At 35.9% G+C, this 14,350-nt stretch overlaps 1 protein-coding gene across 4 annotated transcripts in view; it reads left to right on the forward strand.

Moving 5' to 3' along the window:
- Positions 1-13,919, forward strand: part of LOC131069487 (E3 ubiquitin-protein ligase RKP) — a 103,640-nt gene extending 89,721 nt beyond the window's left edge. For 2 of the 4 annotated variants that reach the window (XM_058004943.2, XM_058004944.2), the window contains exons 7-11: positions 11,097-11,372; positions 11,949-12,080; positions 12,305-12,504; positions 12,702-12,894; positions 12,981-13,919. In XM_058004943.2, the coding sequence (XP_057860926.2) occupies positions 11,097-11,372; positions 11,949-12,080; positions 12,305-12,504; positions 12,702-12,894; positions 12,981-13,358 (1,179 nt within the window). In that variant the 3' untranslated portion in view covers positions 13,359-13,919. The remainder of the gene's footprint in view (positions 1-11,096; positions 11,373-11,948; positions 12,081-12,304; positions 12,505-12,701; positions 12,895-12,980) is intronic. The other 2 variants (XM_058004946.2, XM_058004945.2) reach the window with 2 other exon arrangements.
- Positions 13,920-14,350: the final 431 nt, after the last annotated feature.

The following is a 14,350-nucleotide window of genomic DNA, read 5'->3' on the forward strand; positions in this document are numbered from 1 at the left end:
GTAATATCGTGAATTTTGGAGTGGCTCCTATCTGAAAGTTATATCTGAAGTTCCTGGCACGACTCTTTGAACAGAACATTCTTGCAGCTGCTGAATCATGCTGGTGCATGACAGGAGATGGGAGTATTACCGGTGTGAAACCTTGCTGAAGTTGGGTTTTGTTATTGTATAATTAGGATAGCGAATTCCAACGCTATCCTTGGAGGGCTTGTTTCTTGACAGGTCTGATTGCTGGCTCACTATTTTATTCTTCCCTCAATCTGTAATAAGGGTCAAATCTATTAATTATTTGCATTCAAGGGTCAAATCTATTAATTATTTGCATTCAAGAAATTCCTTTATAAAGTTCTGTGGTATGTAATGAATTAATGGTACAATGCCTATCTGATAAAAGGAAGCAATAGTTTCTGGTATACTTATCTATTTATTAATTGTGGACAGCTGATTAGATTTTCAAATCTGAGACAATACTTGAACAGCAAATGGAACTTGGAATTAAATGTGCCTAACTGTAAAACTTGGTATACAAACAAGGGATATTGCAAGGTTGGCAGGGAAAGAAGGAAGAAAGAAGTATTTGGATCCGCAAAAGGCAAGTGCATTCGAAGGGTTCATAAGGTACATAATGCCAGAAAGAGGGCCTAATTCCACCTTTCTGCTCCCATGAGCCGGGAAGGTGGCCTAACCCCACCTTGCTGCTCATAAGCCACTTCGAGCCAAAAAGATGAGCTGGGAAGGGGGCCTTACCCCACCTTTCTTCTCCCATGAGTTGGGAAGGGGGCCTAACCCCACCTTGTTGCTCATAAGCCACTTACGGCTGGAAAGAGGGCCTAACCCCACCTTTCTACTTCTATGAGACGGGAAGGGGGCCTAACCCCACCTTGCTGCTCGTAAGCCACTTAGAGCCGGAAAGAGGGCCTAACCCCACCATGCTACTCCCATGTGCCGGGAAGGGGGCCTAACCCCACCTTGTTGCTCATAAGCCACTTATAGCCAAAAAGAGGCCTAACCCCACCTTTCTTCTCCCATGATTTGGAAGGGGGCTTGTAACTACTACATTTGTTTCCTCCACAAAGCTTCATTTGTTTATTGTCCCTTCTTTCGATTGGATGCTCTTGAGATCTCCTTAATTGTACCTTTGTTTTCTTTCTTGGGTTTCCTTCTGCTTCTTTGCCGGTTATTGCCTCCATATTACGTGGTTGGCTTCTCTTTCCACATGTGTCTTAGCCTCCATTCTTCCATGCATTTGAAGCGCAATGCTTTCTCTTTTGGGTCTTCGCGTTCTCTTTTTAGATTTTCTTGATTACAAACATGCCCATATTCCCATTTTTCCTTGCATCGAAAACATAATCCTTTATTCATGAGCTCCCTTCTTTCATTGTAAGATAGAGGGGGGGATAAGGTTTTTGTTGTTCATCCTTTTTGTAAAAGGGTTGTTATGAATATTAGAAGGTTGATTCTTTGTATGGTATTTGTCCTTTGTAGATGTAATGTCTAAATGCCTTTTGGATTGCATCTTGTAAAGTGGTAGGATCAAGGGCACTTACTAGACCATGGGTTGTACTGATAATCCCTCTATAAATAGGAAGGTGAGCCTTTTCTCAGATATTCTGGGAACCATAACTACTAGTTTTTGGAACTCTGTCACCTAATTTTCAAGGTCTCCTTGCCTTATTCTTGTTAGTTCTTTGAAATATCTTTCAAGATGTTTTTTGGTCAAACCTCTCAATGAGTTTTTCTATGAAGGCATCATGAGTTTTTATCCTTTGATGATTTGGGTGATTAAGCCATGGTGCCACCAATCATGGGCGACCCTTTCTAGATGCAATAAGGCAAATTTAATGGTGTCTTCTTCTAACATGGGGTTAAGAGATACGTAGATATCTAATTTTTGGATCCATGCATGTGTCGTGACCTTACCTGACCCATCAAAGTTAGGAATGGTCAATTTGCCTACTTTGTACTATAAGTTTTAATTGGTAAATTTCTACCCCTTTTATGGGTACTTATTGTCCCGGCCTCACAATGTACCGTGAATGACTTCAGAGTCAAGCCTTGCATATGCTTCGGCAAGTTCATTCAAATCAAGATTGGGTGTGTCAATCTCCTTATTTTCCCTTGACAACCCCTCCCTAGGTAAGAGGGGAGGCGGAGATATTCTTGGTGTGGATCCTAATGTAGTTCTATTTTCATTTTTAGATTAATTACGAGTGACAACTCTGCCATTTCCCTGGTGGGATCTAGGAGTAGTCATGGTGGCGTTTATATTTTGTAGGGTTTGAGTTGTTTGTTCCATAAAAACCCTAAATTCATGTTCCATTTGTTCACTCCTTGTGTTGTCTTTGCTTGTTGCAATTTTCTTCTTTTCCCTCTCTAGAGCCCTTAAAGCCCTTTGACTAAGCTGCATCAACTATTTTTCGTCACTCAGGCTATGTAGCTTTCAAGAAGAGGTTTAGGGTTACACCATTTGGCTGAGGACATTTCATGGCTCTTCTAAACTAACCAATCGCTGTCCTAAGTGTTTTAATCACAATTATAAATGGATTTCCGTTGCTTCCTTAATATTAATCATTGCTCCTTTTAAGATATTCACTGTCCAAATATTATAGGGGTCGTTGCATAGTTAAGATTAAGAATCGTAGTTTTAAGGAACATTAATTCATTGCACCTTAATTGGCATAAAGTCTATCCTTAATAAAGTCTTTGCGAAGCTTGTATAGTTGTCTTATGGATTGGTGCAAGGTCAGTTTATTTGATGGGATCAGTGTTAAAATATTGTGAAGTCTTAAATAAGTTAATTTTCTGAATTTATTTATTTATCTCTAATGTGGAAGTGAAGATTAATATTATCTCCATTATGACATGATTGGGGGCATGACATGTTAACAATTACTAACTGGAGTGAAAAAAAATCACTTGTTCACACCAATGAGGATTCTTGTATATCTATTTCCAATTAGTGGTCTGTATGGAAGGATCTTGAATGCTAGCTTGTTTCCTTATCTCCAGAAGATCTACCGTTTCAAGCCAGTACTCCATGGCTCCCTCTTCATTATGAGTGCACCTAAATCGCTCCCCATTATTAATCACAAAGTCTGTCATGTATTTCAACAAGTGATCAATAAGCCCTGTATCCCCAATGTGTTTTCGTGCCTCCTCTCTCAAGGAAGCCCGCAAGATAGGCTTTCTCGGGACAACTTCCTTTTCTCTCATAATAGCCCTAAACTTCAATTGAGCAGCCCTATACTTGTAAAATTTGCTTGTAATTTCAGCTGGATCACTATGAAATAATAACTTCTTCGTAGTCAAATCTATGGATACTTGTGAAAATTTCCATTTGCTAACCTTTCACTGGTCCATCTCACTGATATCTTTTTAGGAGGTCTCAGTATGCTCAATTTTTCTTCTGACTTTGGGGAAGCTGCATCCTCCTCTATGAATGATCACCGCTTTTGTGGGACGTCTTGGAGAAGGGGCAACTTGTCTTATTTTTCTTGTTTCGAACCATTTTCAGCCATGATCTTGATCTTGAGCCCTAATTGGACCACGAGGGACAATTACAATGATGAGATTATCGATGATGGTGGTGGGAGGTGGTATGGAGGATAGTCGTGGTTGTAATGAGACACAATGGTTTTGGCATTAGCAATGAGTGGCAACGGTGGTGTAAAATTGGTATCAGAGCATAATCCTGTCATCTTGCGGGACAAAATTACGTGACCAACATACAATTTGGGTTAATTATAAATTAGCTAACATTGCTTATAGAAATGTATGCTTCCTACCTTGCAAATATTAATGATTCCTAAATTTAAACTCCATGTATGTTCCATACCTTGCATGTATTCACACCTTACATATATTTATGCTTTGTTGGCTTCCTACCTTACATACCTTTATGTGTATATTTGATGCCTTACGTGCATTTATGATTCGTGCCTTGCATCTATTCAATGAGTATACATTTCATGCTTTATGTAATTTCATATGCTTCAAATTATTGGTATGCCTTGAATGTATTTAAGTGTATGCTCACGTATGCTATGTGTACCTCACACCTTATGTGTATTCATATGTATGACTCATGCCATACATACAAATTTCATACTTGTAGTGTATATGCGTTATATCTACGTGTATTTGTGTACATGCTTCCTGTGTTAAGTCTATATATGTGAATGCGAATGCATATGCATATGCTTAATGCCTTACTCATACTTCATGTGTATTCATGTGAATGCTTCTCAAATATATCCATGCATATGCTCTATGCCCTATGTGTGTACTTTGTGTTTTACATGCATATTTCATGCTTTAAGTGTATTTAGGGGCGTTATGTATACTTTTCTTAAATGTATGTTTCATGTATATATACCTCATAATTTGCAGATATTTATGTGTTTGTTGTGTCTTCTGCATAATTGCTCCATTGTATGTTTTATATGTGTGTTTTCCTCATGTATGCTCATTGCTCCCTGTTTATCATGATTATGTCAGGCGACTTCCTAATGTATGCTTATGTCTTGAATATGCTTTGCATCATGATTGATGTGTTTTCAACATGTTTATACCATGTGCATTTTGTGTATGCATTTCTCAAAGGCTTCGTATCGTAAGCATGTTTACTTCATGACTGATGTGTTTTCAGAATGTTACTCCATGTGCATTCTTTGAGTGTCTTTCTCATGTATGCTTGTACCTTATGTGTATTTACATATTACTTCATGTTTTACGTATATGATTCATGTTTTGCGTGTATTCATATGTATGATTCGTGCTTTACATAGCCTTATGTGCATTACTTCATTCCTTACACATACTCATGTGTGTTGCTTCTTGCCTTACATGTGTCCATTATTATGTGTGCACTTCATGTCTTTGGGTGCTACGTCTATTCATGTGTATACTTCATGCTTTATGCGTTACATGTAATCATACCTTATGTATGACTCACATCTTATGTAGTCATGTGCATGCTTCGTACTTGTTATATTGGATTCTTGCATAAATGTTTACTCTGTATGTGTTTCATATGTATGCTTTGTGCCTCTATGTGACATATATTCTTCATACCTTACATGTATTGCTTCATGCATTACTTATGTTTATGTTTCAAGACTTACATATGTGTTTATGATCATGCTTCATATGTATCCATCAATGTGCTGGTATCTTATGAAATTGCTTCATGTATTTTCAGCATGAATGCTTTTTGTCTTGAATGGATGCTTCATATCATACATGTTTTAACATGATTACTTCGTGTGTGTGTGTGCCTTCCTCGAATATGCTTAGTATGCCTTATGAGTAGTTATAAATTTTTAAGGACTATACTCTTAATGTGGTGCATGTTTTAAATCACATGAATAACTTGGGAAGGACTATTGAAACCTATAGGAAGGAAGAATGCGTGAGAGTAAAACTGCTCAAACCATGCAATGATGGTATAGGAACTTAATGAGTATAGGAAGTTCGACCATAAATTGTCATTAAGGAGGAAAAGAAATATGTTTGCCATCCAATATGTTCATGGTACATTTAATCTCAATCTACTGCCCAAATCTGTGAACTTAAAAATCACTTCCTCAGTCATAAGTGGTACTTAATAACCCTGTGTACCAAAAGATCTTCTATTCTCTAAATAGTATGTATCAATTCACAAGCTGCTTATCACACATTATCATATTCAAAATTGGAACAGAGCATGACTGAGCATAGTCATCCCTCATGATATCAAACTTCTTTACAAATGTTATAGCATGTTATCCTCTCTCGAACAATTGTGTTAGGGTTCAACTATCATACAAACAATAAGATACAGTGAGCTAATTTCTAAAGTTCTCCATTCTATAAGGCATAAACAATTAAATTCATAGATGTGTGTCATGCTTCTAATTAATATATAAGAAGCTCATCCCTTGCTTTGTCTTGAAGAGATATCCATAGGAATAACCAAACTGTTCTTAGAATCACAATTGATGAGAGAAAACTTGTTTTAAGCTTACAAGTCTTCAAAGGTTAGTTAAAGATCCTCACATTGAGAAGACTTAGTTAAAACTATCATTGCTTGAGGACAAGCAATCTTGGGAAGGGTGGACTGTCATGTCCCTGCCATGACCATTTCAATCAATATTGAACCAAAGATCTGGAATTTGTCTTACGAAGTAAGACTTCACAAATTTCTTCTCCCAGCATTAATTAGTAATATTATCAGCAGTCCATAATTACCTCAACAGGCTGTTTGGAATGAGGATTGCTATCAAATAACAATTGCTTTCCAGATCGTCCTTCTTCTTCCCTTATGGCAGCGATCTCATCCATAACACATAGTTAGTTAGATTTGGAAATAAAGACAAGAGAGAAACAGTTTAGATGATTGAATTAAGGAAGTTTAGTTATGAAAGGGCAATAGTCAACTAATTAAGGGACATCTCCCCCATAAGCATCACAACCCATGGGAAAGATTATGACTTTCCACCTTGGAGGAAGAATATATAAGACCATTCTAGCAGCCAAGAGATATATCATCTAGAGACTCAGTTCGATCAAAGTAAGATAATGGAATCAGATCAGAACTGTTATTAAGTTACAGTCAGTAACATCCTTGTTCTTGGTGGTATGCATGAGGATGTGCTTAATATGTATGCTTAATACAGGAAGCCTGACAATGTTCTTATGCAGAATTTAATAGTAATATTAATATAGACTGCAATATGTATGACAGTCACACTTAATATCATATACATTCATAATACTTGAAAGACCAATATATTAAATGGTCTATTCCTTTATCTTTTGCTAATGCCTTTGTGAGGATAGGTTGGTTTGTGTAGGGAGAGGTAGAGTAATTCCTCACAAGGCGGGTTATGGACAGGTGTTCCGGAAACTTTGAGGGAGAAGTCCCAAGATGGGGTAAGGATTAGTGATTCAGAAACCTTGAGGGAGTAATCCCAAGATGGGGTAAGGGTCTGCATCTAGAAACCTTGAGGGGAACCTATTTGTAGTTTGGTTTCTCAGCGCCCTAGCACCATAATTACCCCTTCCTCCATTAGGGTTAGGTAGTAACCAGGTTAGACCATAATATAGAGGGTTATGATTTATAATATGAAGGAATAGTAGTAATAAGCATACTAACATTCGGTAATGTATTCAATGATGAATGACAATTGTTGATAACATGACAACTTCCAAGTAGGGGCTGTTACAACACACATAGAATTGTAATGTTGGCCTGTTTGATTTTATTTTTGACTTACTAAGAGAAGAGATAAATAGTTAACCTTAATTGAATGGCGGTTAAAGTAGGTTTGTCTCATAGGCTGGCTGAAACAATGCTCTAATACCACTTGTAGTGTCTCCTTTCGGGATTACCTTATACTTTGCCCTAAATTCGCAAATCCAAAACAAAGCAAAGAAAATAATATAGTTAGAGATATAATCTTCACCCTAGAATAAGATGAGATAAGATTGTCTTGGAAACTTGCAACTAAGTTGGATAATAATATAGATATAATCCATGTAATACATCCATTTCTAGGGTTAAGATAAGATATAACACATAAACCTAAATGATTACGTGGGGGTTCAACCATAATGAGGGTTGAGATGGGAGGGGCATGATAAGGTGTCCTAAATATCCCCTACTCTAGGCCCAAGAGCAAAAATTCTGTCCTCTTTGGCCTCATGTGGTCCTTAACCATGCTCATGATGTGGTATACCTAGTGGAGTTTATACGCCATTCCCCTCTACCATGCCATCTTTCTCTCTTGTTATGATTGAGGATCCCTTCTAGTTCACCTCAACAATTGACCAATATAGGGTTCATAGGGGAGACTGCAATAGGGTGCCCTTAACTCGACCCTAGGCCCATTAGCGGAATCTTTGTCCCCCTTGGCCTCATGTGGTCCTTAACTATTCTCATGAGGTGGTGTACCTAGTGAGGCTTGTACATGTTCCCCCTTCTTGCACTACCTTTCCTATCCTACCATGATCGATTATTGTAGGTATATAGTGGTTCATATCTTATCAAGTGCATAGATATATGTCTATTATATGTAACAATTCATGCATCTCTTAGATATATATACATCCACCCACATATAATTATTGAAATTAATTCTGCATACCACAAGAATTTGATATGTTACTATTTAGTCAAATCTGCTGTGAATGAAATATCCTTGCTGATGTTTGATTGAATGAATTACTTTGATTGTATGACTTGAAGTATTGGTGAGTCATGATTAAGTGAGGGTTGATTGGGTGATTGCAGAGGGATGATGGAATGAATGATGGTTTCATATATTGGTGAATGATGATTGACTGAATGCTGATTTGATAGTATGAGTTACTGATTGATTGTGTGCTTGATTTAATAATTGATGATTTCTGAGTGATGATTGATGATTGAGTTAGCGATCCTTGAATGCTTGGAATGATCTTTCCTTTATACTCTATTGGTGGAAGAGTCTCCACCTTTCATAGGAACTGAGGCACCACTTTTCATTGCTGTTTTTGAGAATAATATATTATTCTCCAAATTGATCTCCCTTCCATCTCTTCCTCAAATGAACCTTCTTCCGTTTTATACCTTCCCATGAGAGGGAGAGGCCACATGTCTTCATCATGCCTGCCCTTTGGCAAGAGACACAACCTTTCACAATTTCCACCCTTCAAAATAGTACAATCCTTCATAATTCTTGCGCTTTGGAAGAGACGCAACCTTTCACAATTAGCACCCTTTGAAAGAGTGCAACCCTTAATAATTTTTGTCATTTGAAAGAGTCACTTCCTTATCTACTTCCCATTCCTTTCTTGTTCCACTAATCCTTTCTTGATTCACATGCTTCATTCATTTCTTCCCTCGTCCTTGTACCTTTTCAAATGATCTTTTCTCCCTCTTGTATCTCATGTTTAAAAGAGTCACAACTCTTCATTCCATGCCTTTTGACCATTCATTAACTTAATTGCATTTTAACTATATTATATTATATTTTTACTATTTTATGTCTTAATTTATAATTAAAAGGTCATTAATGCCTTGGGATGTGGGTCATCGTAACGTAAAGGTTCGTAAAGTTTGACACTTAGCTATATTAAACTTAGTAACATGCTTATTGCAGCGTATGGTGTGTTTTGCTCCTTGTTGTTGACAAGTGATTGAGATTTCAACATAAATTTATTCATCAGTTAATATTGAAAGTTACAAAGATGGGGTGACGAATGCATATGGGCTTGTGTATCCTTGCTTTAATATGGATTATTTTTTGCCAATTATTGCCTATTTACAGTGTTACCTGGAAGCACATTTCCACCCTAAAGGCACACGTTTTGGAAATGGAAACGGTTTCGAAGACGGGGGGACGGCCGAAAACGTTTCCAAGCTGTTCCCGATCTAGCAAAATTTTCGGAAATGGTCCTGGAAACTTGGAAACGGTCAACTTTTTTGTTGGAGATTAAATTTTTTATTTTAATGAAAGCAATAGAATAAATATCGCTGCAATAAAAGAAGATATCTTTAATTTTTTTATTTTAAAAATTTAAGGAAAGCAATTTAAATTTTTTTTTATTTTAAAAATTTAAGGGAAGCGATTATATCTATGAATGTATGAAATTGAAATTTGAGCTCTCATTTGATTCATTTGATCATGATGCTATCCTATGTTCTTAATCTTATTCTATGATGATTCGTTTTGATTCATTTGATGCTATGTTCTTAGTTCTATGATGATTCGATGAATGATCATTGATTCAATGATTTTAGATTTATAATCTAGATTCTGATTTATAAATGTTATTATGTTGCTATGATGAATGTTTACCGTGTTACAATGTTATATAAATTTTAGATTTCCACATATATATATATATATATATATATACACCGTCCCCTGCCGTCCCCTGCTCCGGGTGTAAAAAAAAAGTCCCAGAAACCCATTTTCCCATCCCCCCATCCCGGAAACTCAGAGGATAACATAGCCTATTTATGAATAAGATTAATCTTAATATTCACAACAATGAAATGTTAAGAAATTTTGTCAAGGGGTATGGCGATGATCATTTTAGTGTGGATTCTACTTTCTGTTCCTAACAAATGGTCAGTAAGACTATGAAGTTGAACCATGGAGCAATGAGTCAACATATCAAAACATAGCTGTCAAGGATCTTCCTTAAGCCAATTGGTCTTTTGTTTTTTACTGTTCAATTGTTTAAAGTTTCTTTGGTGGCTCCTTGGAATCTTTTCAATTACAATACATTGAATGTCTAAAATGAGGTATGATACACCCAATGTTTTGCGTCCTACCAGTTTTGCTGAATATTTCTTTCATATCTAATATGTTTCTGTATCTGTGAAAAGAATTATGGTACGTATAATTCTATTCACTGGAAATTGATTTAATCATTTAAGCAATTTGTAATTTTTTCTTTGTTTAAATTTAGCCAATCACATGAATGAAATGTGGAATTGAGGATGTGGGATGTGGAAATGTGGAAAGAGACAAGGTTTTGAAATTTAGAAAAAGTATCATTAGCAAAAGCCTCATGTATAGTATGATAGCAAGATACTTTTATGGAGGAGAAATACATCTTGTTAAGAAACATGGTTCCTTGATGGTTGTAGAGCAACAATGTAAATAGATAGAGATGCCTAGAATATGCAATCTCATAGAGAGAAAATAAAGTCAAGAGGATTTTATATTTCGGGGTCCTAACAAAAACAAGGACGCTTTTGTTTGTATGCTAGACGGTAGCCAAAAGATGCCTGGCTTGTGATGTGGTTCACAGTGTTCCAAATATTGCATAAAGTTCTAAAACTATACAGTTTGTATAGGTGTTGAAATAAAGAGCATTTATATAGATTAGCATTTGTGGTCCACAATAGTTATATACCTCTTTCAAGATGTTCTTTTTATATGTGCATGATCCATTATTCTTCTCAACCTGATTTATGCATGTATAGCTTATTGTTTGTTTGGTATAGTTTGTCTATTAATTATAGAACATGAAGCTTCCTTAAATGAAATTATTGGTTATTTGTTGTAAATTGTAATATTTGCTAAGCCCAATTTCTTTCGAATTGGAATGCCACAAAACAGGTGACTTTTCTTGTTATGCATTTCAATGATCCAAGAATAGCAAATGCGGATCTAAGGGATGTTCTTCTACAGTCTATATCTGTGTTGGTACAGTATAAAGAATACATGGTTGCCTTTGAAAGCAATAAAATGGCAATCGAAAGAATGCCTGGAGCACTACTGTCAGCATTTGATAATAGGTTTTGGATTCCAGTAACAAACATTCTTCTACGACTCTTTAAGGGTTCTGGATTTGGAACTTCAAAACATGGAGAATCTTGGTCCAGTCTGTTTCAGGTAGTCTTAATTGTTTTTTTTCAAGAACTTTTTATTGGTCAAATGTATATGCCATTTTTAAAGATAAATGGAAATATAGATATATTTCACTATTCTGTATTCTAAAAGTTGATACTGAAGCTTAATGGCATGAAATGTTGTATGTGTTCTTGCAAACTGCTGTTGGATTTTTTTTTTCTGAATTTAATCATAATATGTATTTCCAAGAGTTTTGCTTTCTAATATGCTATCTTATAATGGCTTTTTCTGTAAATAAAAAGCCTACTGCGAGAAAAGTGCATCTCAGCTGAAAAGCTGTTTGCACCATTCCTTCATCATTTGTTTAACGCTTTTGAGTTGGACTGTTACTGAGTTTGTTGTTTTAATCAAGGAGACGCAATAGCTTTGAATATTTTTTCAAGAACTTTTTTCTGCCCAAATGTATGTGCCATTTTTAAAGATTTGACATACAGATAAATTTGCAGTATTCTGTATTCTGAAAGTCAATATTGAAGATTAATTGCATGAACTATGTATATGTCCAAGAGGTTTTCTTTTTAATATGCTATTTTATGATGACTTTTTCTCTACATAAAGGGCTTACTGCAACAAAAGTGCATCTCAGATGAAAAGCTGTTCGCATCTTTCCTTAATCGTTTGTTTAACACTTTGAGTTGGACTGTTACTGAGTTTTCTGTTTCAATCAAGGAGATGCAAGAACATTACCAGGTATGGGATATCTTTATTTTTTTTAAGTGTACCATGTGTGAGAAAAACGATTTGAAAGCGAGTCATGCAACATAAGGGAGATTGATTTTGATGTGTCCAAAGTTCACTTTTAATTTATAACAATAGGGCATGGCTAGCTTAGTAATGGAACATTCCTACAGATTATGTAATATTTTTGCTATTGCTATTTTGTAGGATCTTTCTCATGGTTGTATCCTTTGCAGGTTCCAGATTTGCTGCAAAGAAAATGCATGATCATTTTTGAGCTTTCTTGTAACTTAGCAAGAGTTCTCGAGTTCTTCACCCATGAAATTCCTCAAGCCTTCCTTTGTGGTTATGAAACAAATATGACAAGGTTGACTGAGCTAATCATATTTGTACTAAATCATACAACGTCAACTGCAGATGCCGAATTTCTTGACAAGTAAGTTGTGAATATTCAAGTTAAGTTGCTTTTTGTTTGGGTTCTATTGTTCTCTTTATTCTTCAGAATGTACTGGAAGTTGATTTAGTTATGCAATCTATATGTTTATGTGTTTAAGTCTTCATACTGTTTGATTTTCCACACTTCTTTTCTATCTTACATGATTGGTATTCTCTGTATGTTCATTTGGTGTGTAGTGCATTGAGACAACAAGGTCAGTCTTTAGAAAAAGTAAATCGGGCAATGATTTGGGCACCTCTTGTGGGAATAGTTCTGAACTTAGCGAATGTGACTACAGCCCCATGTCATGATTTGCTGCAAGCGTTTGCAAACATGGATTCTTCAGCTGTTGTTGAGTCCAATTTTCAGTACTTAATGGAATACAATTGGGTATGTTTGCATATTATTTGTTGTCTGAATGAATTTGACCATCTAGGCTGACTCATATTGTTCTGATGTAATTTTGTGTCATTTAGGTTGGTGTTTTTAAAGGTGATCCCTCTCTGGCAAGACTAGTTGAGCTAAAGAGGTTTCTAGAAAACCTCAAGACAAAATCAGAAACAAATAGACAAACACCAAATTCAAACAGAGAAGATGAAGATATAGACTGCTGCATCTGCTATGCCAATGAAGTTGACACACTATTTGTTCCATGCAACCACAAGTCATGTCGTCAGTGTATTTCACGACATCTTCTGAATAATCAGCGTTGTTTCTTTTGTAATTCTGCTGTATCTGAAACTCGTTCCATGTCAAGCATTCTTGAAACAGATGATAGTCAGTATGGAGGCTCTGGAGGAACAAATATTTTGCTGTCTGAGGGTGTAACTTTGGTTAAACCAGATACAATTTAGTCAAACACAAATCGTTTCACATATTTTGGAATTGGATATGTAGTTTTGAATTGTATAATATAAGTCCCGAGAAGTTAGATTTTGGTGAATCTTTAGTCATTGAGGATTTTCAAATATGGCATAGTTCCAATGTTTGACAGTGAAGCTGTCTAATGTTGAGGTTACTGTAAATATATTTTGTGAAATGCCAAATTCACATTTTGAGGCTACAGTTTCACCACACTTTGGTGCTCTGTACTTATGAGCTGTAAATAGGAGGATACTCTTGGGAGTGAATTTGTTCAATACCCTGCTGTTTCCCTTAGCCCATTACAAGGTCGGTTTTCAACTGCGGGTTATAAATATGCTAGGGTACTAGTAATTTTCTTTCTTAAAATTCAACCGATTTCCCAAGTATTCCGATGTAACAGATTTATTTCTGTCTAGGTGGCAATGGTAGTCACATAAAAACTGGTGTTCATCACAAACTGCGATTTCAACTTTAATGTGAAACTGTGCAATCAGATCTAGATATGCAAATGATTAAAATGGAAGGAATATAACAAAAAATATTCTGATTCATTCATGTGTTCATTAGTCACTTCAGTAAGGAGTCATCAGCCTGCAAAGCAAATCCAAATGGAATGCATTTTAAGTTGTTACAGCGTATTCTGTGGCAGAAAGTCACATCAATTATGATAATCTTAGTTTGGAGACCACCAGGTAAGGTCTGGTACGTGCAATCGGACAACTATTAATAAATGTCAAGTATTTCTTATTCTAGGTGAATTATATAAAGTTGTAAAGACTACTTTTTATTTGTAATTCTTCCTGTGTATTTTAAGCTGTCAACAAGTTCCACCTTCTATGCTTGGGGCATTCTATGACTTTTATATATTTGTAAATGTTAACTAAATTTTGAACAGTCAAAATTTGATAGGCCTATGATCGGCCTTGCACATCAAATGAAAGAGAGGTACACAATTTTTTTTTTTTCACTTATACTTAAATTT

The sequence above is a fragment of the Cryptomeria japonica genome, chromosome 11 (assembly GCF_030272615.1).
Source record: "Cryptomeria japonica chromosome 11, Sugi_1.0, whole genome shotgun sequence".
NCBI classification, from domain to species: Eukaryota; Viridiplantae; Streptophyta; class Pinopsida; order Cupressales; family Cupressaceae; genus Cryptomeria; species Cryptomeria japonica.